Below are 27548 nucleotides of genomic sequence, written 5' to 3' on the forward strand. Positions count from 1 at the left end.
ATGCCCACCAGGGGGCGATGCTCTGCCCATCTGAGGTGTTGCTCTGTTGCAACCAGGGCCATTCTAGCGCCTGAGGCAGAGGTCACGGAGCCATCCTCAGCGCCCAGGCCAACTTTGCTCCAATGGAGCCTTGGCTGTGGGAGAGGAAGAGAGAGACAGAGAGGGAAGGAGAGGGGGAGGGGTGGAGAAGCAGATGGGTGCTTCTTCTGTGTGCCCTGGCTGGGAATCGAACCCGGGACTCCTGCACGCCAGGCCGACGCTCTACCACTGAGCCAACCAGCCAGGGCACATTGGGTTCTTTATATAAACTATTGTATTTTTGATACCTAATATTATTGGTTGGCTTGTTCCTGTGTTTTCTTGTTCTTGTTTCAAATTGGTATATTTCTTTCAGTATAGTTAGTAACCCAATTTAAAAATTCTTGGTCATTCAGTTCTAATATTTCTGCTGCTGATAGAATGTGTTGCCTTTCTTTTGAAACAGTTGTCCTCTTCAAACACCTTGTTTTTTGGTCTGTAAGCTCAGTTTCCTCCAGGGGCATCAGCTCCTCTGCTGGGCACTGGGCTGGAGGAAGCTTGCATCCCAGTCCTGGTCGCGCTAGGTGGGGTTGGTGGGTCCTGAATGGGTTTGGGGATATGTAGTTACAGAATCTCTCCAGATTTCTTCTTCTACTTGAAAGGTTTCAATTCAACAATTACTGCTACGCGGTAGTCTTCTACCCATGGCAGTTCTGAAGACGGACATCCAAACGGGCTGTCAGGGCTGCATTCCTCCTGGACAGTGGAGAAGCCATTTCCTGCTTCTTTCAGCTTCACGGCTACCTGCATTCCTGGGCCTGTGTTGTCAGGTATTATTTAATATTTTTTCATTAGTATTTTAAAACTCTTTCTTATAACATAATTTAGTTTTGTGTACCTCTTTTATTGTTCTTATTTATGTATTAAATGCATGAAATAATAAACTACCTTTTGGTATATCGTTTTTTTATACTTAAAACGGTCACTAGGGCAGAGAACTGGTTGTTAAGTTGTTTGAATCCCACCACTGGATATATCTGAATCTAGAGTCTGTGTTCTCATCATTATGCTTATAATTAGTTATATCTTTAGTCTATTTAACTGTGTAATTTGAGTCTTTTACAGGGAAGATTATTATTTGTGGTACATTATTTTGTGCTTTATCCTGTATAGAATAAAGTGTACTTGAAGCTGGCTTTCTCCTTCCTGTTTTTGTCTGATTGTTTTTCAATTTTTCTTCCCCATCCATGACATAGGGCCCCTTTTCCTGTCTTGATCCATCAGGAACACCTAGGTCCTCTCACTGCTTGGTAGGGAGCTAGAGCACCTAAACATTTTAAATTTCAAGCAGTAATTGTATACATTACTCACATGGAAAGCCATGAGTAACCTACAACCCTTGAGGCACATCTGAAAATGTAACTGTACTATTTAAATTATGACCCAAGAAAATGTTACTGCTGAGGGTGTTTCCTGTGTTGGTACATGTGGCTCAAAGAAGTCCCTTGTCTATACTAGCTATTCTGCATACTCCTTTTATTGTTTCACCTAAAGGAGTAGCTCTCACCTTAGATTTTTTCAGTTCTTCCTTCTCAGCCCAAACCCAGCTTCATGTATCCTCCACCTCCCACACACAAATTGGGCTAGTCTACCTCTGATGATCATGTTTTACCAGCGTAGATCTTTTCTTCCTCTGCTGCTTGAAAACTGGTTTGATGCTTCTGCTTATTATCTTAGCCCTTCTTTAGCTCAACAGTCAGCCACCATTTGATCATCTATGTCTTCTAGTCTTATCCTGTGGCTAGCCCGCCAGTAGATTACTGATAAGCTCAGCCTTGCTATCTAGAAAGTAAGTGCTTTCATCAGATTGCAATGTACAGTGTTTTGTCATTTGATAATGGCTCCCCAGATGGCTATAATCTATTTCATTTTGTATTATCTACAATAGCAGTCTCTACACCTTTTTTTTTAATCATTCATTTTTATTAGTATACTATATTCTTGGGGAGCAATTCTTAACCAAATATACCATGCATATATTTATTTATAAAGTATTTACATATGCTACCATCACTAGCTTGTATCTCAAATACAAAATATGCTTAGGTTGAAGTTCATTGTTAATGATAGAAAGTATAAATTTACATTTCAAATAATCTTCATGATGAATTTAATATTTTAAAATCAAAACTTGGTTGGATTTATTAGATTGTTATTGAACTTTGAAATGTGGCTGCTAAAGATCTGAGAAGTATCAGTTCTGTCATTTGCTTGTTTTTCTGTGATTTCCTTGCAGAGGACTCTGGTAAAGTCACTTGTCTATCTTCTCTTTTTTATTTTTATTTTTTTATTATTATTTATTTATTTTTTACAGAGACAGAGAGTCAGAGAGAGGGACAGACGGGGACAGACAGACAGGAATGGAGAGATGAGAAACATCAATCATCAGTTCTTCATTGCGCGTTGTGACACCTTATTGTTCATTGATTGCTTTCTCATATGTGCCTTGACCGTGGGCCTTCAGCAGACCGAGTAACCCCTTGCTGGAGCCAGCAACCTTGGGTTCAAGCTGGTGGGCTTTTGCTCAAACCAGATGAGCCCATGCTCAAGCAGGCGACCTTGGGGTCTCGAACCGAGGTCCTCTGCATCCCAGTCCAACGCTCTATCCACTGCACCACCGCCTGGTCAGGCTATCTTCTCTTTTTAAAAAAATAACTTTTTCTTTTTTAAAAGTATTAAAATTATTTTATTTATTGATTTTAGAGAGGGGGGGATGGGAGAATGAAAGAAACATCGATTTGTTGTTCCACTTATTTATGCATTCATGGGTTGACTCTGGTATGTGCCCTAACGTAGGTCGAATTCACAACCCTGATATATGGGGATGACATTCTGACCAACTGAGCTACACGGCCAGTTGTCACTATATCACTATGTGTTGGCAGAAACTCCCTGGGTGGGAGGGACCACCACAATCAACCCCTGGAAATGGGTAACTCCCACTTTTCCTTGAGGACATCTCCTATGCTATTCTAGGCCAAGAGACCATGGAATGGATAAATTGCAGGGTTGTATACTCCTGTATAATATTAGTTGAGCTTAATGCTTTATTATTCTTTTTTTTAAAATTAATTTTATTAGAGAAACAAACATTGATTTTTTTCACGTATTTATGCATTCATTGGTTGATTTTCTTTATTGACTTTATAGAGACACAGCGAGAGAAGCATTTATTTGTTGTTCCACTTAATTATGCATTCATTGATTGCTTCTGGTATGTTTCCTGACCAGGGATAGAACTTGCAACCTTGGTATATTGGGATGATGCTCTGAATTACCTGGCCAGGGCTTAATATTTTTCTTTTCTGATTTGAATTAAGCACATACAGATGTCCTCATATTTTCTTTTACGTCCCAAATGAATTGCCTTGTGCTATCCCTACTGTACACACACCCCTTGGATGCATGGACCTTCTATAGGAATGACTGGTTCAGGGAACAGTTTCTCATATAGGCAAAGATGTTTTGATTTAAAAAAGACCTGCTCATTTTAATTACTTCGCCATTTTATAGAAAGCGAAACAATTTTGAAATGAATTGTCATTATAGAGATCCATAATTTGCAAGCAAAATTCCCACTCTACAAAATGTGTTATGTTCTAAGCAACAGCTGTGAGCATTTCAAACGTGCACTACTCTTTGACAGTTCAACTGTTGCCAAGGGAAATTTAGTTGGCTTTAAAATCTCCTTTGGTTTCTAATTCCGTGTTTATCCTCAGTCAGAGATTGAGCTAGCAAAATCTTGGTGGCTGGGACAGTGACATTTTCATACAGACTGGTAAAAGAAATTGAGATGTGGAAATTTAAGTTTCTTAAAGCTAACAACCAGTTTTACAGGGCCTCATGGTGATGAACTTTATTAGATCTAAAATGGGCACTATTAAAAGGGGCCAATCATCTGGAGTCAGTAGGGGGACTTGCTATCAGAGCCATCTTTTCTTGTTTTCTATTTCACTGCAAAACAGGAGTATCTTTCATGGCACAATTTTATTTTCTTTTTCCCACTCAGGAGGTATTTCTGGGAATAAGTATAGAAATTTGCAATACTTGATGGTTAACACAAACAAGAAAAACACAATGTATTTTTTGGTCATCATTGGCACATATGGTATATATAGCTTTATTTATATATAGTTCTATTTTCTAACTGTACAGAAACATGATATAATGCTGAGAGAAACTAGGCTACAGAATGACACACATACTATTATAAAAAATACTGGAGGGAAATACATCAAAATGCCAACAGTGTTTGAGGGATTATGAATTATTTTCTTTTTTTCCTCCATTTACCAAGTTTTTAACAATCAGCCCCCTGACATAGTAGTTGGCATTAAGAACTTTGTTCTAAGCCTGACCTGTAGTGGTGCAATGGGTAAAGCATTGACCTGAATGCCGAAGTCGCTGGTTCAAAACCCCAGGCTTGCCTGCTCAAGGCACATATGGGAGTTGATGCTTTTCTGCTTCTCCCCCTTTCTGTCTCTTCTCTCTAAAATGAATAATAAAAAAATAATCTTGCCTGACCTGTGGTGGCACAGTGGGATAAAGCGTTGACCTGGAACGCTGAGGTTGCTGGTTGGAAACCCTGGGCTTGCCTGGTCAAGGCACATATGAGAGTTGATGCTTCCTGCTCCTCCCCCTTCTCTCTCTCTAAAAATCAATAAATAAAATAAAAAATAAAGAATCTTGTTCTTCCTTTTTCTTGCCCCTGCAAAAGAGGTATGTAAAATGTATTCAAATAGGGTGAGTGTCCAAGAGTATTCTCTGGATTTGCACCATTTGGCCTAGGGCCCACCAAGGATGCCAACACATCTCTATATATTTTATCACTTGTTCTAGCTACAGTTAAGTCAAGGCTTCTCCACAAACTCTGAGTTGTTTTGTTCTGTGTTTTTTTCTTTTTTTTTTCTTCAGTTGGTCCACCCGGCCAATGAAAAGCTCCCAAGCTCCTACAGTTTGGAGCAGGGTTTCTCTGAGCTCGGCGCAGCCGGAGGGTTGGTGCCCTGCATCTCAATAAGTGATTGCGGAGCGCAGAGACATCGTTCCCACCTGTATAAGCCCCATTGAGCCGCCCTCAACCAAGGCTTGCAGGAGCTTCAGGGATCTGATCTTCAAGACAGGTTTAGGGAAAAGGAGACGAGGTGAGAGAGAATTGGAAGCGATACTCAACCCTTGGCCAGGCCCCAGGGGTTTAGATTTCGGTGCGAGGTTTCCCACAGGTTCAGCGGAGAGCGACTGCCCGGAGTTTCACAGCGGGCTGCAGGAGGCCCTTTTACATCGGCATAGGCGCGAGTGGGGGACCGTATTTCTGTCTACGCAGCGCTCGTTTCCGTCTTGAGTGGGGCTCCTCGAGCTCAGAAGGGCCACCCTAGCTGTAGGACGGGGCGCGATCCAGGCCCTGGCGGCTTCCCCACCCTTAGCCGATCGTAGCCCTTGGAATCCTCTGGTTGAAGACGGCCGCTGCCCAGAGGTCTCGCATTGCGCGGAACCCATCCCATTGATCTGTCGGTCGCACACCTCTCGAGTCTCTGGGGCTCCTCTCAGGCCTAGCAGCTGCTGTGACTATCCTCTTCGAGCTACCCAGTCGCCTGGCGGAAGCGGCAGCCGCGCCGCCGGAGATCGCAGCTGCATCCGGGTCCCTCTCTCCTCCGCCCAATCCTCGGTCTCTTCTCTTCCCACCCTCCTGTTTCTCCGCCCCCCCGCCGCCAATCCCTGATCGGCTCTCAGCCGAACTTGCTGGCACAGGAGTGAAGGCGGACACCGGCCAATGACGTTTCACTTCCCGTTTGAAGCCTCCATTGAGTGGGCGCCGGGGGCGGGCGCTACTGGCCAGAAGGTTCGGTTGCGCGTGTGCCATGGACTCAGCCGCCCGGTGATATTGACAATAGGAGAGAGAAAGGGGCATTGACGGGGACCCACCGCGGGTACTGAACGGCGACTCTGGCAGCGGCGGCTCCAGCTTCAGCGGTTCCTCCCTTTCCTTCCTTCTGCTGCCGCTGCGGATTCAGTCCTCCTCCCTCCCTTCCCCCCCTCCCCACGTCGTCGCCGCCGCCGCCAAGTCCGGGGCAACGAGCTGAAGCGCCGCCCGCCGGGAATGTGAGCGAGGAGCCACCGGCAGAGCCGCAACGGGTTCGGTGCCGATTTGATGGGACGGGCCCGCGGGGGAGGATCGTGAGGCCGCCACCGCCGGAGCGCTGAGGTTCAGGTCTGGCCGTGAGGCCTAGAGGCGCCGCCGTCGCGGAACCGGAGGGACTCTGCGCCGGACTGCCGTCGCCCCGGGCTCCCTGCCGCTGTCCGGACCTCCGCCTGCAAGTCCCGGTCCCGCCATCCGCCCCCGCTGCGGCCCTCTTGCCGGTCTCCCGCCCCTCAAAACCACAGATCATCTTCGGATTCTTCACCAGAAGCTTCAAGGTAACTTCGTCCCTCCAGCTCCGCTGTTCGCCCGCTTCCGTTCTTCCTCCCCGTCTTCCTGGAGAACCTGCAGGGCACCGGCCTCGGGAAGGCCTGGCCGGGGCTGGCGAGGAGTGCAGTGGGATGGGGTGGGGTGCGGGAGAGGAAGAGGGAGAGGGAGAGGGAGAGGGAGAGGGAGAGCCCGTCCCACTTGTCTGATTTACCTGCAAATGGTTCTGATGATGCCTCTCATTCACTCTCCCGCCTCCCCTCTTCCCCCTTTTTCTCCACCTTCCGGCATTGGAGGCGTATTCTTGAACCCCTTATCCACTGACCCAGCGGGGGGGAAACGGGGGATTGGTGTGCGGAAGATTCTGTAGCAGCTTATCTCAGGGCTTGGGGTGGGGGTGGATAGGAGCAAAGGGAGTATATGAGCCATCCCCTGCAGACGAACCCCTTCCCTGTCTTTCTCCTCCACCTCAGTACACCCTTTGGATTATCTTGAGCCTTGGAAATGCCTGGTACCTGGTGCTTAGAGGATGATAAAGGCTTCGGGCGCCTTGGTCCAGGGCGAAACCTGTTTCCCCGGGCTTTGCGCCGACCCGCTGCTACTGCACGTTCAGTTCTGCAGCGTATTAGGGTTGAGATCCTTGACGTTTATTTATTCTTGGCCGCGGGCATAGGGGCAAACGATTTTTTAAAAATTTGCTATCAAGAAGCCATACAGAAGAGACAAAAAGAGTGATGGAGTAACTGGATTTACTGAAATCTTGGGTTGCTACAGTTAAATGAAATCTAAATAATTCACACATCAGATTGGAAAATCGGCCCCTAAATTTACAACGTGCAAATGTGATGTGGAGCCTTTTGCGGATGAAGTCTTCATGATCATTTGAAAGTGATATTCCTTCTGTAGTCATTCATAGTTTGCAATTCCGTTTAGAATCTTTCACATTTTATTTAAGACTAAATAAAGTAGATTTCTAAAAAAACTTTTTCTTTTTTAAAAGAACCAAACAAGATTTCAGAATTACAACCCTCAACATCATGGTTTTTTTTTTTTTTAAACGTTTTTTGTTATTTTTACTTTGTCAGAATCCAGGTAATCGAGGTAACTTTTTATTCTTACAAGCTCAGGAAGACATTACCTTACACGTTTATTTAGAGGTTAAAAAACACTTGTCTTCTGTTTGGAATGACAGGTGAGTAATTGCATTTCAGCATTTTCCCCATATGCATTATTTCTATTTGAGTCTGCCATTAATCTTACATGGAGCTCCAATACCATGAAACTGATGGCATCTGTTTGAATTGGTGAGTGAAATTGAGCTTAATGCTTGTTACTTTTAGGAAATAGCCTTCATTTTAATAGTTTGACAGGATTAAAAAATCCAAAAGAACTGTTCGGTTTCATCAGTTTGATGGAATGAAAATTAATATTTGATGATGAACTTCAAGGGACCTCAACTTGGTTGTCAAAGTAGGCTGTGAATGTAAGCTTTCATTTCAGCTTTGGTTCACATTTCATCATAGTTTTGTTTATTAAGCTTTAATAATTTAAGATGGCTTCATTCAAAAAGAAGACGTCTTTGAAATGATTTTAATTATGCCTTTTATGTGTTCTGTTTAAAGTCATCTAGCCTGTTCTCATTTGCTGTGTGGTGTAGTTTATCATAGCTAACATAGCAAGCACATTGCATTAAAAGTCATGCCTAGATAGTTTCAGTAATTGTAAATTTCACTTGTTGTGATACATTGGTGTGGATTCTTGAAGGGCAATAAGGGTTTCAACTGTAAGCCCATTCATAATATTAAATATCTTGGGGAAAATGTATCAAAGGAAGTTTTCCAGCTGCAGAATAGCTTCAACATTACTTCAGGAATCTCAAGATGAGAACAGCTTTATAGTTAGAAAATGAGTAGATAGCATAGAGTTCTTCAAGTCTAAATGAGCACCTTTAATGCTTATCGTAATGGGAACAAGATAATAAATTAGATTTGCAGTATTATATAGTAATTATATTCTGTTTTTTCACCAAATTTTTATGTTTTTTCCTTGAACATGACTTTTTCTTTTTTAAAGTGAGAGGAGGGGAGATAGTGAGACAGACTCTTGCATGTGCGCCAACTGGGATCCACCTGGTAACCCCCCAGTCTGGGGCCAATGCTTGAATCAGCTGAGCTATCCTCAGCTCCCAGGCTGCTGCTTGAACCAGTCGAGTCACTGGTTGCAAGAGAGGAAGAGAAAGAGAGAAGGGGGAGAGGGAGGGGAGGAGAAGCAGATGGTCGCTTCTCATGTGTGTCCTGACTGGGGACTGAATCCTGGACATCCACATGCCAGGCAGATGCTCTATCCACTGAACAAACCAGGGCTGATCATGAGTTTCTTAAACTTCTTTTGATTGATTTTATTTGCTTTTTTTTTTTATCACATATTCCCATTTTCATGAATATTATATATAGGAATTTTGGAATTTGTGTAACTCACATGTATGCTTCTGCCTTGGGAATATGTTTATGATACCTCTTTCTCTTCAGTAGGGATATGTCCTCAGCACCAACTACTCCTCCATCAGTGGATAAAGTAGACGGATTTTCTCGGAAGTCCGTCAGAAAAGCCAGACAGAAGAGGTCACAAAGCTCCTCACAGTTTAGGTCTCAAGGCAAGCCTATTGAATTAACACCTCTGCCACTGCTGAAAGGTAAGGCTCATGACCAGGTGATGGATTCCTTTTCAATTGATCTTTTTGTATCTGTATATAATTTCCTTTTTGAACAGTTTTATATTTGTTAAAAATTTTGTGTTACAATGGAGGGACAGGAGAGTTCAGACTTGTTGAAGTTACTGGTGTGTGACCAGATATACCCTTTCATCTTTTTTTTTTTTTTTTGTATTTTTCTGAAGCTGGAAACGGGGAGACAGTCAGACAGACTCCCGCATGTGCCCGACCAGGATCCACCCGGCACGCCCACCAGGGGCGAGGCTCTGCCCACCAGGGGGCGATGCTCTGCCCCTCCGGGGCGTCGCTCTGCCTCCACCAGAGCCACTCTAGCGCCTGGGGCAGCGGCCAAGGAGCCATCCCCAGCGCCCAGGCCATCTTTGCTCCAATGGAGCCTTGGCTGCGGGAGGGGAAGAGAGAGACAGAGAGGAAGAGGGGGCGGAGAAGCAAATGGACGCTTCTCTTATGTGCCCTGGCCGGGAATCGAACCCGGGTCCCCCGCACATCAGGCCGACGCTCTACCGCTGAGCCAACCGGCCAAGGCCCCTTTCTCCTTTTTGAAGGGCCCAATTTCATATAAATAGCTGTGCATAAATGAAAAGAAACTTATTATCAGGAGGATCTCTCACATTGATAAGTAGGAATACTGAATGCCATAGAAACTTTAAGCTGTTGGGTCTGTATTTTTTGTATTTTCTTCTGTTGACATTTAGATGTACATGTTGTATGCAGTGACAGTTACAAATTGTGCAGTCTTAGTTACAGAAAGTAGACCTTGTAGGGGAGATGGTACCATTAACTTATATATAAAAAATACTGTTTGAGAGAATTCATTTTTAAAAATCAAGAAAAAAATGGTCAGTAATTGATTACATGCATTTCTGTTTTCAGATAGTACAAATAGAAAATGTATATGATGATCATACTTGTTTAATAATACTATTCTTTTTCCATTGGAATGAATTAAGGACTAGGACTAATTTTTAATATGAATCTCTTTTTTCTAAATCAGATCTTTCAACTTTTGTTTAGGTGTAATGATACTTTTTGTTCCTTTAAATTTTCATCTGTCCACTTTATGTTTATGAACAGGGATTGTTTGAACATAGCATTGATAGCATGGAAACTATCAGAATCAACCTTTGCTAGTTTCTGTAACAGTTAGTGAAATCAAAAGTTATTGTAAGAAACACTGGTGATTGTAGAGGATCGTTAAAATTTAGCCTAGGAGATTTCAAGCTTGTATTTTTCCCTTGTGAACAATATTTTTTATTATTATTTTGTATGTTTAAAAATTTTTTTTCCTATTGATTCTTAGAGAGAAAGAGAGAAACATTGATTTGTTGTTCCACCTATTCATGCATTTGTTGGTTGATTCTTGTATGTGCTTGGTCTAGGTATTGAACCCACAACCTTGGTTCATTGGAATGACGCTCTAACACCTGAACTACCCAGCCAGGGCTGACCAGTTTTTTTTAAAGGGTGGGAGATTTATAAATGATATTGCAATGTTTATACTTGAAATTGGTGGAAGCTAAATGAATACTGATTACTATAAAGATGTTATGTCTACCAGTTAGTAAAGACAAGCTCTTCTAAGTTGGGGGAGAGAGAGGGTTCTGGCTAAAGATTTTGCTGGTAAAAATGAAAATAGTCTATGAGGTTTTGAAAGAAAACTGAAGGAAAAACTAGGGATGAAAATAATCATGCTTGAAATACAAAGTTTGACAGCATATTGGATTCTTTAGAAACTTATTTAATTTGAACTAGATATGTAAGAGCTATTATTTATATCTGGCAAAGGACTTTATTCTGAGGAAGCAAATTAAACATTTTAGGATTAGAAAGAACTTTAAACTTGTTGTATTAATTTCTTGGGGCACGTGGTAAACATTTTTATTAGAACTTAACTACCACTCATAGCCAGGGTATTGGATTTGTGGGTAGTGAAAGAGGCACGTGTGAGAAGAATTTGGTATATATTTTAATATTTTGTTGTCTTTTATCTCTTTATTGTAAACTATACATAACATAAAATTAACCATTTTAACCATTTTAAAAGTGAGCATTAAGTACATTGCTGTGCATCCATCACTACTTCCCATCTTCAGAACATTTTTATCTTCCCAACTGAAACTGTATACGTTAAACATTAACTCTCCATTCTCCCTATGCCTAACCCTTGGCAACCACCACTATACTTGATGTCTCTATGAGTTTGACTACTCTAGGTACCTCATGTAAGTGAAATCCTACAATATTTGTCTTCTTGTGACTGGCTTAGTTCACTTAGCATAATGTCCTCAAGGTTCATCTATGCTGTAGCATGTGTCAACATTTTCTTCTTTTTTAAGATGAATATATATACTATTTATCCCCATGTCAGTGGACACTTGGTTGCTTCCACCTTTTTGTTATTGTGAAGAATGCCACTCTGAACATAAGTATACTACAAGTATCTGTTTGAGTCCCTTCTTTCACTTTTTTGGGGTGTACACCAAGTGGAATTGCTGGATGAAATGTTTAATGTTTTTTGAAGATGCACCATACTGTTTTTCAAAGCTCTACATCATTTCATGTTCCCACCAGCAACCCAATTTCTCTACATCCTCACCAGCATTTGTTATTTTCAGATTTTTTTTTTTAAATGAATTTTTTTTTAATTTTAATTTTATTTTATTTATTCATTTTAGAGAGGAGAGAGGGAGAGGGAGAGAGAGAGAGACAGAGAGAGAGACAGAGAGAGAGACAGGGGGGAGGAGCCGGAAGCACCAACCCCCACATGTGCCTTGACCAGGCAAGCCCAGGGTCTCGAACCGGCGACCTCAGCATTTCCAGGTTGATGCCTTATCCACTACGCCACCACAGGTCAGGCGAATTTTCAGATTTTTTTAATAGCTATCATAATGTGTGTGAAGTGGAAATTCATTGTGGTTTTGATCTGCATTTCCCTAATGGTTTGTGATAAGCATCTTTTCCTGTGCTTGTTGGCCATTTGTATATCCTTTTCTCATTTTTTAAGTAAAGTTTGGCAGTATGGTCAAATTTCCAAGAACTTTACCTTCCAAAGAGCAACAGGACTGTATAATGCTAGATGTCTGCATGAACTTAATTCTGGGTAGACTAAAAGTAATTCTTGTGTAGTAAGCCTATTCTGGGAAAATGTTCTGGAAAGCATTCATAAGATTTTAATATCTAGAGCATAACAAGAACTATCAGATGTAGACTTAAAAAATGTGTAATTGCTATTGATTGTCATAGTGAGTGTAAAGAGTTTGTTAAATGACCTTTGTTTTCCTTAAAAATTGACCTTTTGTGTTTTGCCTTTTCACCAAGTTTAGGAAGTAATTTATGTAATATAAAGAAAATATAGGAGAAATTTTTTTCTTTTTCTCTTATTTCTTTAGGAGAAAATAGAATAAATTATATATACATGCCAAAGGGTAGCTATAGATTTAATTTTCTATGTATTGCTTTAAGTAAATGTGTTAGTGCCATATTCAATAAATGCTAGCTATTATTCAACTGGAATTTCAGAAGTTATAATATGAACAATGTGGAATTATTATATGACTTATGTTTTAGAAAAAAGTTTAAATTGGAAATATCTCTGAAAATTATAAAACTAGAACATAGTTTTGCAGTCACAAACCTTTTGCAACCAAAAACCCCAAAGAAACAGTTTGCAAAAGTATTGAATTTAGTAGATTATTTATTTACTTAATTTGTAAAATTATTTATTAACTTTTAGAGAGAGAGGAAGGGAGAAAGTAAGAGAGAGGGAGAGAGAGACAGGAACATTGATTTGTTCCTGTATGTGCCCTGGCCAGGGATTGAACCGGCAATCTCTGTGCTTCGGTACAATGCTTTATAGATTAGTTATTTTTAAACATCTTTGGAGAGTTTCACCAACTTCATTGCTATCTTGCCACATTTTTTTAGTGTATTTATTTATTTATTTATAAAATATTTTGGTTACTGTTTTTAGTGAGCAAGGGAAAGAGGGAGAGACAGGAAGGAACATCAGTCTGTTCCTGTATGTGCCCTGACTGGGCATTGAACCGGCAACCTCTGTGCTTTAGGATGATGCTCCAACCAACCGAGCTCTCTGGCCAGGGCTGTAATTTTTATTTATTATTTATTTTTATTCAGTGAGAGGAGGGGAGGCAGAGAGACAGACTCCTACATGTGCCTCGACCGGGTTCCACCCAGCAAGCCCACTTAAGCGGTGATGCTTTGCCCATCTGGGGCATTGCTCAGTTGCTCAGCAGTTGAGCTCTTCTTAGTGCCTGAAGTGGAAGCAGTGAGCCATCTTCAGTGCTCAGGGCCAACTCTCTCCAGTAGAGTCATGGCTGCAGGAGGAGAAGAGAGAGAGAAAGAGAAAGAAACGAGAGGAGGAGGGATGGAAAAGTAGATGGTTGCCTTTTCTGTGTGCCCTGACTGGGAATCGAACCTGGGATGTCCACAGGCCGGGCTGATGCTCTACCATTGAGCAAACTGGCCAGGGCCAAATTTTTAAAAAAATTTATTCATTTCTTTTTTTTTTTTTGTACTTTTCTGAAGCTGGAAACGGGGAGAGACAGTCAGACAGACTCCCGCATGTGCCCGACTGGGATCCACCCAGCACGCCCACCAGGGGGCGATGCTCTGCCCCTCCGGGCGTTGCTCTGCTGCGACCAGAGCCACTCTAGCGCCTGGGGCAGAGGCCAAGGAGCCATCCCCAGCACTCCGGCCATCTTTGCTCCAATGGAGCTTCGGCTGCGGGAGGGGAAGAGAGAGACAGAGAGGAAGGAGAGGGGGAGGGGTGGAGAAGCAGATGGGCGCTTCTCCTGTGTGCCCTGGCCGGGAATCGAACCGGGACTTCTGCACGCCAGGCCGACACTCTACCACTGAGCCAACCGGCCAGGGCTTATTTATTCATTTCTTAAAGTTAATACAGTTGTATGGTTCAAATTTCAAAAGGTACAAAAGGATGTTTAATGAAAAAAATCTTTCAACTTGGTTCTCCTAGTTCCCCTTCCTGGAAGCAGCCATTCTTAATATTCTTGTATAGATGATATAGACCAGTGATTGGCAAACTCATTAGTCAACAGAGCCAAATATCAACAATACGATTGAAATTTCTTTTGAGAGCCAAATTTTTTAAACTTAAACTATATAGGTAGGTACATTCCTTATTGTGGTAGCGCCCACACATGGTATTTTGTGGAAGAGCACATTCAAGGGGCCAAAGAGCTGCATGTGGCTCGCGAGCCGCGGTTTGCCGACCAGGGGGTATAGACATTCTTACCCATTGATTGAATCTGAAATGCGTTGGAGCAGCCTGAAATTATCTGTACACTTTGTATGTGTATGTCCATTTTTAAATGGGAGAAGACCATGCCAGTGTTCAGATTCTCAAAGAGGTGTCTGAATCAAAAAGGTTAAGAACCATTGATCTAGTTTGTACCTTAAATTAATGATGTATGTTATTTAGACAACTAAATTGTAGTGAAAGGTAGAAGGAGAGAGAGACTGGGGGGGGGGTTGGAGGGGGGTTGTTTTAAAAATTAATCATAAATTTTCTTCTGAACCACAGGTAAGTTAATAAATGGTAACTTCTAGCATTGCAGTCTTTGAAACTGTGGTAATGTTTTTCTTTTGGGGAAGACGTGGTAAGAACATTAAGTGTTAGATTATACCATTTTCATGTGTGAAAGATTATACTTATTTGTAGTTAAGAGGTATTTTATTCACTTTTAGGAGGGAATATTTTTTCTTTATATATCCTAATAGTTTGTTTCTGTAGAATGGAAATAGTTCCCATTCAGAGTCTTAAGTGGGCCAAAAGAAATTGAGAGTTAGTGTTTCTGATTTATTAATCACTTAAAAGTAGGGTAGCAGCTTGCATTTATATCCCATACTATCTGAGTATGATAATCACTGCTTAGTTTTTAACCTAGGGTTCATGGATTTCTGTTTGGGGATAGGATGTGTGTGCATCATGACTGAGCTTCAGGATTTTTCTTTCTTTTTTTTTTACACAGACAGAGAGAGTCAGAGAGAGGGATAGACAGGGACAGACAGACAAGAACAGAGAGAGATGAGAAGCATCAATCATCAGTTTTTTGTTGCGACACCTTAGTTGTTCATTGATTGCTTTCTCAAATGTGCCTTGACCGCGGGCCTTCAGCAGACCGAGTAACCCCTTGCTCGAGCCAGCAACCTTGTGAGCTTCAGGATTTTAAGAATCTTCTAATAGCTTTGGCCAGATAGATGGGTTGGTTGGAGCATCGTCCTGATATGGAACCGTGTGGGTTCAATCCCTGGTCAGGACACATACTGAAACAGACTGATGTTTCCCTTCTTCCCTCTCTCACTCTCCCTCCCCCTTTCTATCTTTCTAAAATATCAATTTAAAAGAATTAATAAAAAAGAAGCTCCTAGTAGTATATGTAATGGTTGCATGTATGTGCAGTTTTTCTAGAGGACAGAGTTTATTGCTTTTATCAGATTCTCAAAGATTTAGCCCTACCATTCCTGCTTCCTCCCTATAGTTACGAGCTTTTGGCTTAGAGTAAAAATTTAGGAATTATTGCTGTTATTATTTTCTAAGTATCATGTTAGTTGTGTGTGTACACATATACATTGGACACTTACCAGTAAATACTATAAGTTGTAAACAACAGAATTCATTATAAATTGGGCCTCTCCAGGGTATAATCCAGCCAGGGCATAAAAGTCCTGAGGCACCAAATGAATTTCAGAATGTGAGGTAGTCTTTACGTACCTACAACATCTTTCCCTGACGTTTCTTTCTTTTCTTTTCTTTTTTTTTTTTTTTTAAAGATTTTATTTATTGATTTTAGAGAGAGGAGAGAGAGAAAGGGTGGGGAGGAGTGGGAAGCATGAACTGATAGTAGTTTCTTCTCATTTGTGCCTTGTCTGGGCAAGCCTGGGGTTTTGAACCAGCAACCTCAGCATTCCAGGTCGACACTTTATCCACTGTGCCACCACAGGTCAGGCTGTTACATCGTATTTATAATTTGAAATTATTTAGTCTTTGTTTATTCAGTTGTATGTTGTCTCTCTTCTGTATTAGAATATAATTTTACTTGGTGTAGGAACCTTGCTTATCTTATCTCTAGGTCCTAAATCAGTGCTTAGGACATAGTTGACATTCAGTAAGTATTTGTTAGTAAATGAATGAACATTGTTGATTATTAGTAATTGTAGCAGACATTTCTTTTTCCTTCCTAAACTTTAAAAACAAAATTTCCCCAAATCCGGGTCATGCAAATTTTATTTTAACTTGTAATACACAAAATTATAAATTTGTTTAATGAAGACGTTTTATTTATAAAGGGATCAAATTGCTGAGTGTTTGCTTAAAATCCTGAGAGTGTTTTTTTGCTCTGGTGATTCTGCATGGTTCAAGTTGAAAATTGAAGTCATGTCTTGAGAGAGAATGGAGTGGATTTCATGGATGACAGACTGAGTGATTCCTTTTACTTAGAGAATTCATCATTTGCATTTTACAAAGTTTAAGGTGTTAAGTAGAGCCCTGGCTGGGTAGCTCAGCTGGTTAGAACAACTTCTGGTCTGTGAACCAGTGCTAGTTCACCAGAAATTTTGTGCCAGTTAACTCTTGCAAACTGGCTGTTGAAAACAACTGGGTTAGAGCGTCATCCTCGTATGCCAGGGCATGTCTTAACAATTGACTAATTCCTAAGTAAAGGGGAACAACAAATTGATGTTTCTCTTTCTCTCTTTCTTTGTCCCCCTTCCTCTCTTTTTTCTTTTTGTAAATTTTTATTTATTCATTTTGGAGAGGAGAGAGAGATAGGGAGAGAGAGAAGGGGGGAGGAGCAGGAAACATCAACTCCCATATGTGCCTTGACCAGGCAGGCCCAGGGTTTCAAACTGGCAACCTCGGTGTTTCCAGGTTGACGCTTTATCCACTGCACCACCACAGGTCAGGCCCCCTTCCTCTCTTTCTAACAGTAATAATAATAAAAAGATGTTAAATACAGTGAATCCCTTTTTTGTGCTGGTGTTTGGGGACTGAATTATGCATTGATCAGATGACCAGACCTTTTTTTTTTAATGTAGTTTGAGAAACTAGCATATCTCAAATTTATAATGGACTTTTAGAGCTAGGTTTTATGATCTAATTTTCTCTTGTCAAATCTTTTATTTTATAATAATGTTAGATTTTAATACCAAGTAGATTTTGTAATGCTTGAAAAAGAACAGTAAAGTCTCTCTATTTCAAAAGGGCTTCTTTTTTTTTTTTGTATTCTTCTGAAGCTGGAAACGGGGAGGCAGTCAGACAGACTCCTGCATGCGCCCTTCCGGGATCCACCCGGCATGCCCACCAGGGGGCAATGCTCTGCCCATCTGGGGCGTCTCTCTGCCACAATCAGAGCCATTCTAGCGCCTGAGGCAGAGGCCACAGAGCCAACCTCAGCGCCCAGGCCAACTTTGCTCCAATGGAGCCTTGGCTGCGGGAGGGGAAGAGAGAGACAGAGAGGAAGGAGGAGAGGGGGGGGTGGTGGAGAAGCAGATGGGCGTTTCTCCTGTGTGCCCTGGTCGGGAATCGAACCCGGGACTCCTGAACGCCAGGCCGACGCTCTACCACTGAGCCAAAAGGGCTTAACTAAGTGTGCTCTCCCTCCCAGGAGCATGCCCACGCCTCTCCCTTCCCCTTCTTTTCCCCCCACAGGCGTGCATCTCCTAAGCTCTAAGGGACTCCATTAAACTCGCAACCGGCAGCTCCTCCTGGGCTGACCCCCTGAACCTATCTCCCGGATCCCCTTTCCTCTGACTTCTCAGTGAGCCAAAGTAGCCCTGCCTAGGCTCACTTTTTTCCTGTGACATTTCTAGAGAGCTGAAGCAGCCCTGCCTAGGTTCTCCATTTGCTCCTCCTAAAGCCCTCCTTGTGCTGTCCCCAGCTTTGAGGAACATACTCTCAAAATACTTGAACTCGTGTGTGAAATCTTTCCTGCATGAGGTCAAGAACCCGCACCCTGTAGGCCAGCCTGAGATAGACCGGCTCTGGGCTCTGTCCCTGTCTGGTAACAAAATTACCAATTAAAACACTTAGGGCCATTAAAAAATAAAGAGGCTAACTAAGGTTCTTTGATTTGTTTGCCAGTGATGACATTCTCTTTCATTATTTAAAAAAATATATATATTTTTTCTATCTTTTGTATTTGAAGATTTTATAAAAACCAAATAGAAATCTTATTTTTGGGTTACAGTAGAAATTAAACATAGGAACATATTAATTGAAAAATATATTACTATATTGTTACCTAATATGTAATAATATATACCTAATATATAAGGTCTACCAGAAAGTTCTATCCTTTTTTTTTTTTTTTTTTTTACAGAGACAAAGAGTCAGAGAGAGGGATAAACAGGGACAGACAGACAGGAATGGAGAGATGAGAAGCATCAATCATTCGTTTTTCGTTGCGCATTGCGACATCTTAGTTGTTCATTGATTGCTTTCTTATATGTGCCTTGACCACGGGCCTTCAGCAGACCGAGTAACCCTTGCTTGAGCCAGACACCTTGGGTCAAGCTGGTGAGCTTTTGCTCAAACCAGATGAGCCCGCACTCAAGCTGGCGAGCTCGGGGTCTCGAACCTGTGTCCTTGGCATCTCAGTCTGACATTCTATCCACTGCGCCACCGCCTGGTCAGGCTTTGTCTGTTTTTGGAATAAAACAAAATACAAATTTTTCTTACCATCAATAAACTTTATTAAATAATATAATTGCCATTATTATTAATGATTTCTTGCCAGCGTGAGGGCAATTTGTATATCCCATTTTTGAAAAATGTTTTATCTTTTGATGTGAAAAATTGAACCAGTGCTTGTTTGATATCTTTTTCATTTTTGAATTTTTTGCCCTTCAAAAAATTTTGTAAGGACAAAAACAAATGATAGTCGGAGGGTGCTAAGTCCGGGGAATATGGTGGATGCGACAAACATGCTTCTGTAGCATTTCTTCCTTGTTGAAATTCGTAAAAATTACAGTGGCGTAAATGAACTTTATCAGTAGCCATGGGTACATTATCGCTTCACACATAAGACTAATGTGAATCAACTTTGTTTTAGTTAATTTGCTACGTCAATATGTATACATTAAGTGATAAAAATAGGCACACATGCGCCAAATAAACATGTCTTACGTGTCGAAACTTGTGATAGAAACGGACAACTTTCCGGTAGACCTTATATATATAACATAAATTACCTAAGGGAGGCAGGTGGCCTTCTTGAGGTAAGAATAGAGGTCTGGGGGTCACACACAGGGGGGCTTCAATTCTGGGATCACTTACATCTATGTGACTTTTCAGCAATGTATTTTTTTAACCTTCCAAATTAAAAGAGTATTAGAACCTAGCTCATAGAGTCAGACTAGGTGTCTTCAAGTGGGTAAAACATTTAGCTCAGTGCTTGGTATATTGTAGGAGTTGAAGGATATAATTATTATAAGTGTAGGAAGAACTGTACAGTAATGGAAAATGCTTATCAGTGTTTTTTATTTCTTTAATGTATTACATGGATTATTTCCATTTAAGGAGGGGCAGTATGGAGTATGTATAGCTGTGAGTGCTAGACTTTTTATTTTTTAATTAATTTTAATGGGGTGACATTGATCAATCAGGGTACATAGGTTCAGAGAAAACATCTCCAGGTTATTATTATTATTTTTTTTTTGTATTTTTCTGAAGCTGGAAACGGGGAGAGACAGTCAGACAGACTCCCGCATGCGCCCGACTGGAATCCACCTGGCACGCCCACCAGGGGCGATGCTCTGCCCCTCCGGGGCGTCACTCTGCCTCGACCAGAGCCACTCTAGCGCCTGGGGCAGAGGCCAAGGAGCCATCCCCAGCGCCTGGGCCATCTTTGCTCCAATGGAGCCTTGGCTGCGGGAGGGGAAGAGAGAAACAGAGAGGAAGGGGGGGGGGTGGAGAAGCAAATGGGCGCTTCTCCTATGTGCCCTGGCTGGGAATCGAACCCGGGTCCCCCGCACGCCAGGCCGACGCTCTACCACTGAGCCAACCGGCCAGGGCCTCCAGGTTATTTTGACATTTGATTATGTCAAATAGGGTTAGACTTTTAAAGCAGAAAGAAGAACTAGTTCTTACGGAAGGAACAATCTCAGCATTACTATTTAGTCAATATCAGTTTCAAACTGACTTCTGATTTCAGGAATAAGAATTAAAGTTGGCTATTGTAATTATTTGCAAGGGAAATTACATTTCTGGAGAGTTACCAGGTAAAATTTTTGTTAAATAACTTAATTGGAAGTTGTTTACTGGCACAGGATGTCTAAACCTTTCTTTTGTAATTGCTTACTCCTTTCAGTAAAATTAACATGTATCTGTTTATACATTTTAAACATGTGCTATTATACAAATATGTAATGCCCATTAAGAACACACATGGACATAGGATGTTAAAAAGTATGATATTGCAAAATAAAACGTATAGAGTTCTAATAACTTTATTTTTTTATTTCCCTTTCCCTTGATCATTCCCTGAAACATGCCCAGCCCTGAGCACATCTTTGTTTTGAGTTTTTGCCTCTAAGAGTAAACCTCCTCTTTAGGTTTTGAGCCCTGTTAGTTTTGTAGCATTTTGTTTTGAGCCAGAGATGTGAAGAAGTGAATGCGAAATCTTTCTTTACCTTCTTGAGGTTTTTGTCCAGGCGTTTGAATTTATTGCACTATACAGAACAAAATCTGAATTGAGGATTTTGCCAGTTTAAGGAGTATCATAGATGGCTCTTTGTCGAGGTGGGTGGGTTTCAGAGAGCCCTTGACCCTCTTGAAATTCCAGGCAGTATTTTGTGTCTTTGTGCAGACTGACATTTTGCTGGGCAAAGGCTTTAGAGCTTTCATCAGATTCTTAGAAGAGTTTTTCCAAAGACTAGGGACTGCTGCTTTGGATAGTAGGTGTCAGTTTCCTCACTCAGAGCAGAAAGAGAGAATTTGTCATATAATACCTTTCTGTACAAAGGAGAGCTCATGACAAGAGGTTTCTTCTGCATGTCTCTCCTGATTTCTAATTCTTTTTGATATCAAACAGAATTTTAAAAGGTGTTGGAAAGTAGAAATTATTACATGGCTACAGCGTGATGATTTGGAAAATTAAGCTCGGTGAATAGGACTACCAATGGTAAAATTGAGTGTACTATGAAAAAGTGTTTTTCCTGGGATAGCTGGGGACCTGGAAGAAGTTGGGAGGAGAAAGTTAACTTATCTTTGCTGGAGAATGAATAGTTTAGAAGGAGAAGAGAAGCAGTGTCTGTTCTGCTGTGTGCCAGGCGAGTACATGGTGTCTCATTGAAGCTTCCCAGCACCTCCCAGAGCAAGGATGTTTGCTGTTAACTGAGCCGAGTAACTTGCCCACTCCTGCCGAGAGAGCCAGGTCTGGACCACAGGCCCATCTGGCTGCGAAGACGGTGCCTTCCCTACTCTGTGCAGTAGCAGTAGATGAAGACAGGTGAGCGTTGGAGCTAATTGCCATCTTGCTCATGCTGTGCTGGGATGATTGACTGAGTGAGTCATCTTACTACCTTTTGAGGGAACCTGAAAATTATTAGGATACTGAAGTATGGGAAGGAGAAGCTGAGAAAAGAAGTGGGGGAGTAGGTGGGTGGGCAGCAGCACTGTGGGAAGCTCTAGGTAGGTGATGATGGGCAGGATTCCTGGAAGAACAGTGGGCTTACGACTGGGCTCCTTGGAAGGGCCAAGCGGTGCAGCCAGGAGGCAGGCAGGAAGGGTAGATGGTGCCTCACAAGGGGGGCGGTGGGAGGCTGCCTCTCTGGACTCCTATAGGACTCAGATGCTGTCCCAGTAAAGGCATGTCAACCACAGGGTGGTCAGGGTTTGGTAAACTGGTAGCATTCTGGCTGTGGTGTCCTTTATCATTCATCTTTTCATCTTTGGGAAATTGCTTATTATAGGAGCGGGTATGGTTTGAAGTATAGGTGATCATTCTAGCTTTTGTGAACCTCTTTGGAGCTTCAGTTTTCACTTCTGTAAAATGGGACTAATACTGCCTGACCTGTGGTGGCACAGTGGATAAAGTGTCAACCTGGAAATGCTGAGGTTGCCGGTTCAAAACCCTGGGCTTGCCTGGTCAAGGCACATATGGGAGTTGATGCTTTCTGCTCCTCCCCTCTTCTCTCTCTCTCTCTCTCCCCTCTCTATAATGAATAAATAAAATCTTTATAAAAAAAATTAAAAAAAAATGGGACTACTACTTCCCAAGGTGGTTATGAGGCATGAGATCAGGTGGGTAAACTGCCTAATATATGGTTGATTGCTTAATAAAATATTCCTTCCCCAAACATTCTATTTGTTGTTGATCTTTCTTTGAGTCACTCCTCTGGTCCTGGATCTTGTGTCAGACTACGTAGTGTTGTAAGGGAAGAGATCTGGTAAAAGTTCATCCGTTTATGTAGGGCACCATGAAGGACTTTCATTTTATGGTAATGGCACATTTAATTAATTCATGGTTGCTTGTACTTGGAAAACTGTTCAAAGTAAAACATTAGAAAGAATGTGAAGAATATTAGGATTTGGCATCATACCAGAAAAAGTTCTGTCTTCTAATAAGGAAGATATAGGCCAGGGGTAGTTAACCTTTTTATACCTACTGCCCACTTTTGTATCTCTGTTAGTAGTAAAATTTTCTAACAGCCACCGGTTCCACAGTAATGGTGATTTATAAAGTAGGGAAGTAACTTTACTTTATAAAATTTATAAAGCAGAGTTACAGCAAGTTAAAGCATGTAATAATAATTACTAAAAAAAAAAAAATAATTACTTACCAAGTACTTTATGTCGGATTTTCACCAAGTTTGGCAGAATAAGTCTTTTTTTTTCTTTTCTGTATTTTCTGAAGCAGGAAACGGGGAGAGACAGTCAGACAGACTCCTGCTTGCGCCCGACCAGGATCTACCCGGCACGCCCACCAGGGGGCGACACTCTGCCCCTCCGGGGGGTCGCTCTCTTGCGACCAGAGCCACTCCAGCGCCTGAGGCAGAGGCTGAGGAGCCATCCCCAGTGCCCGGGCCATCTTTGCTCCAGTGGAGCCTCTGCTGCGGGAGGGGAAGAAAGAGACAGAGAGGAAGGAGAGGGGGAGGGGTGGAGAAGCAGATGGGCGCTTCTCCTGTGTGCCCTGGCTGGGAATCGAACCCGGGACTTCTGCACGTCAGGCTGACGCTCTACCACTGAACCAACCGGCCAGGGCCAGAATAAGTCTTTATAAAACAACTTACTATAGTTAAATCTATCTTTTTATTTATACTTTGGTTGCTCTGCTACAGCCCATCATGAAAGCTGGAACGCCCACTAGTGGGCAGTAGGGACCAGGTTGACTACCACTGATACAGACTTTTGAATTATCCTTTTTTTTTTTTTTTGAGAGATAGAAAGGGCAAGAGATGAGAAGCATCAACTTGTAGTTATGGCACTTTAGTTGTTCATTGATTGCTTCTCATATATGCCTTGATGGGGAAGCTCCAGCTAAGCTATTGACCCCTTGTTCAGGCCAGCCAACTTGGGGCTCAGGCCAGCAACCATAGGGTCCTGTGGATGATCCCACGCTCAAGCTAGTGACTCCGCACTCAAGCTGTTAACCTCAGTTTTTGAACCTGGGACCTCAGTGTCCCTCACTGGTCAGGTTTGAACTATATTTTTACCAGAGCACCCCTAGAAGGGGATAACCCTCTGCCACATCTTCTAAGAAAATAAACTCAGACTTCAGAATGGGTTCAGGCTTCAGGAGCTATCATATTAGCAGATTGGAAATCACAGCTATTGTGTGTATTCCAGTATAGGCATAGAACACTTTTTTTGAATGAGTATTTTAGAATCAAGAACTTTTGTAGCCTAAATGAGTTTTTTTTTTTTTGAGAGTCAGGAGGCTACTTCAGCTTTTGTCTCATCAAGCTAATTTTCCAGAAACATAGTAATGCATGAGAAGAATTGGTATTTTTCTCCAATTTGTGAGCAAAAGCCAAAATGACTTGAAAGATGAATACAAGGGACTTGTTAAAAGTAAAAGGATATTTCAAGGCTGTCTATTCTGCCTTGTCCTTCTATGCTTCCCTCTACATTTTAATAAAATGTTTACTTTATTGATTTTTTTTTTTTTAGAGGGAGAAAGGGGGAGAGAGACACAGAGAGGGGAACATTAGTGTGTTTCTATATGTGCCCTGACTGGGATTGAACTGGTAACGTCTGAGATTTGGGACGATGCTAACCAACCAAGCTATCTGGCCAGGGCACTTCCATCTTCATTTGATCTCCATCTACAACTGATACAACAGTCTGGTGGTTTTAATAGTAGATATACTCCTTTTACTACAAGAAAGCTTAAAGTTATTTTAATCAAAAATCATTAAGATGGCTCTGGCCGGTTGGCTCAGCGGTAGAGCATCGGCCTAGCGTGTGGAGGACCCGGGTTCGATTCCCGGCCAGGGCACACAGGAGAAGCGCCCATTTGCTTCTCCACCCCTCCGCCATGCCTTCCTCTCTGTCTCTTTCTTCCCCTCCCGCAGCCAAGGCTCCATTGGAGCAAAGATGGCCCGGGCGCTGGGGATGGCTCTGTGGCCTCTGCCTCAGGTGCTAGAGTGGCTCTGGTCGCAACATGGCGATGCCCAGGATGGGCAGAGCATCGCCCCCTGGTGGGCAGAGCGTAGCCCCATGGTGGGCGTGCCGGGTAGATCCTGGTCGGGCGCATGCAGGAGTCTGTCTGACTATCTCTCCCTGTTTCCAGCTTCAGAAAAATGCAAAAATGCAAAAAAAAAAAAAAAAAAATTATTAAGATGAAATTCTAAAACTTCTGAAATTTACTTGTCTGTGGCTGGATATAGAGACCTGTCAGTCAAGTTTAAGTTACGAGGAACTTTGACATGAACTTTGGCTGCTGAGAAAGCTTTCTGTTTTATCTAGATTTAATTATTTCTTAAAGATTTTGGATAGAGCTATATTTTGTATTTAGATTTATATCTTTAAAAGTTTTATTTATTGGTGAGAGAGAGAGAGAGAGAGATTAATTTGATGTTTCTCTTATTTATGCATTCATTGGTTGATTCTTGTGTGTGCCCTGATCAGGGATCAAACTTGCAACCTTGCCATATGGGATGATTCTCTACTCAATTGAGCTATCTGGCCAGGGCTAGATTTATATCTTAACATTGTAAAAGGCATTTCAACTAATGGTAAAATTGATTTAGGCTTTTTGGTTTAGTTTGGCAAACTCATTAGTCAACAGAGCCAAATATCAACAGTACAGTGATTGAAATTTCTTTTGAGAGCCAAATTTTTTAAACTTTAGCTATATAAGTAGGTACACTCCTTATCGAGGTAGCGCCTGCACGTGGTATTTTGTGGAAGAGCCACACTCAAGGGGCCAAAGAGCCGCATGTGGCTTGCGAGCCGCAGTTTGCAGACCAGGGGTTTAGTGGGGTATTCTAGCAATGGTGTATATTTAGGTGCTATTGGGCTTAGGAGTGGTAGACCCTGTACTCATACCCTTGAATTATGGTGACGCTTGAATGAAATAAATTACATGCAGATACTTTTCAAAGTATATATGAAGCAAACAGCTATGAAAAGAGTCTGCATATATAGCCTCACTAAATAGTCTCTTCGACAGGCCTTAAATTCTTATTTTGTAATTGTTCTGTGGACTGTGTAATTTAATCCATTCATTCATTCATCAACTTTCTGAGCAGTATGATGCACCAGGAACTGCCCTGGGAGCACAGTCATGAGCAACACATGAAGGTTGATGAGATTCTTTTCTCTAAAGGCCATTGTAGCTGGAGGTCAGAGACTGATGGAGCTATTTAGGTTGTCAGGACCAAATCATTCAGGCTGGGTTAAAATTTGTCCTTGATCCTGTCCTTGTGTTTTTCTGTAAATATACAACCATAGATTATATAAATCACTCATAAACTCCTTATCCAGTCATGAGGAATGATGTTTCCCCCTCATGTTTATATATTCTTGTGTTACACTTTAAAAATGTGTTTGTTCTATGTGATGATTAATAGCATTATAATTACTTTGTGATAGTCTTATTGTTGGAGTTGGAATTAGAAAAAGTTCTTTTGTCATGGTAACATCGGGCTTGTCATTTGATGATACTGAGGTTTCTTTGAAAACAAATCACTTAATCATTGCTTGCTTTTAAAAAGAATTACCAATTTACTTTTAGACTAGAAACACGAAATGTACAGAATATCCTTTTATAACTAAGTAAAATCCATCGCCAGCTATATACTCTATAGGTTGACCCTGTGTTATTGAAGTTCATGATCTTAAGTTTTCGTTTGTTTTAATTCACTGTTTTTTGAACTGCAGCTTGGAATAGTGGGGGGGGGCATAATACAATGGACTTAATTCATTAAGAGAATAAAAGTTTAGAAGATTAGAGCTAGAATTATTGTCAGCACCAATTGAAGTTAATTATATGAGCATATAAGCAAGCAACAATACATTGGTGGTGTTATAGTTACTGTGAAGATTGGAAAAATAAATAATTGAATGTTTTAAATTTGACAAATTGAACAAAGTTAAAAATTGAATCTACCTCTTTGTCACTTGCTAATTTTAAATTTTCTCGAGCTATTATGATTTAAATTATTTTGTGTTATCTGTGCTGCATTCTGTGGGTGATGAAAGTTGAGCTGACTGAGTGCTTCCCAGTACCAGTGCTTGAAGGAGAGCTGGAGTTGAGATGGTCTGTAGAAAAGGGAAGGCATCATCTGTGGTTATCTCAGGCTCTGACCTGCGGAGAGTCCAACAATACAAATAAAAGGACTGTAGAGTTTGGTGGTTTTGACAGTCAGTACTTAAATGACCACTGTTATACCTCAATGGTACAAAAATGAATTTCAGAATCATTTTGGAATCATTTTATGATCAGACAAGCAATGTACAATCCTGTGAGTGCAAATATGTATATAATATTAACATAGTATTGGTGAAATTATATTTTCTTAAGGTTTTACTTAATGAACATTATTTTTCTTTTGCATGCTAATGTAAGCAGGGCACTGCACTATATTTCTTAGAAAAATACCCCCCCCCCCTTTTTTAGACAGTGCTGTTTATAATTCTATACTTTTTTGAGAGAATAATTTTTTTTTGTGTGTGACAGGAACAGAGAGAGACAGAAAGAGGGACAGATAAGAAGGGAGAAAGATGAGAAGCATCAGTTCTTCGTTGCGGCACGGCACCTTAGTTGTTCATTGATTGCTTTCTCGTATGTGCCTTGACTGGGGCAGGGGGACTGCAGCAGAGCAAGTGACCCCTTGCTCAAACCAGTACCCTTGAGCTTC

The 27548-nt window shown here is 41.5% G+C and overlaps 1 protein-coding gene and 1 non-coding gene across 5 annotated transcripts in view; one reads left to right on the forward strand and one right to left on the reverse strand.

Annotated features, from left to right (window-relative positions):
- The first annotated feature begins 5916 nt into the window (after window positions 1–5916).
- Window positions 5917–27548, forward strand: part of PPP2R5E (protein phosphatase 2 regulatory subunit B'epsilon) — a 168026-nt gene continuing 146394 nt past the window's right edge. The window contains exons 1-2 of one of the 4 annotated variants that reach the window (XM_066277869.1): window positions 5917–6489; window positions 9007–9170. In XM_066277869.1, the coding sequence (XP_066133966.1) occupies window positions 9014–9170 (157 nt within the window). In that variant the 5' untranslated portion in view covers window positions 5917–6489; window positions 9007–9013. The remainder of the gene's footprint in view (window positions 6490–9006; window positions 9171–27548) is intronic. The other 3 variants (XM_066277868.1, XM_066277867.1, XM_066277872.1) reach the window with 3 other exon arrangements.
- TRNAI-GAU (transfer RNA isoleucine (anticodon GAU)) lies at window positions 9657–9732 on the reverse strand. The gene has a single exon. It is a non-coding gene; the product is annotated as a tRNA-Ile (tRNA).

This window comes from Saccopteryx bilineata, chromosome 4 (assembly GCF_036850765.1).
Source record: "Saccopteryx bilineata isolate mSacBil1 chromosome 4, mSacBil1_pri_phased_curated, whole genome shotgun sequence".
In the NCBI taxonomy this organism is placed as follows: domain Eukaryota; kingdom Metazoa; phylum Chordata; class Mammalia; order Chiroptera; family Emballonuridae; genus Saccopteryx; species Saccopteryx bilineata.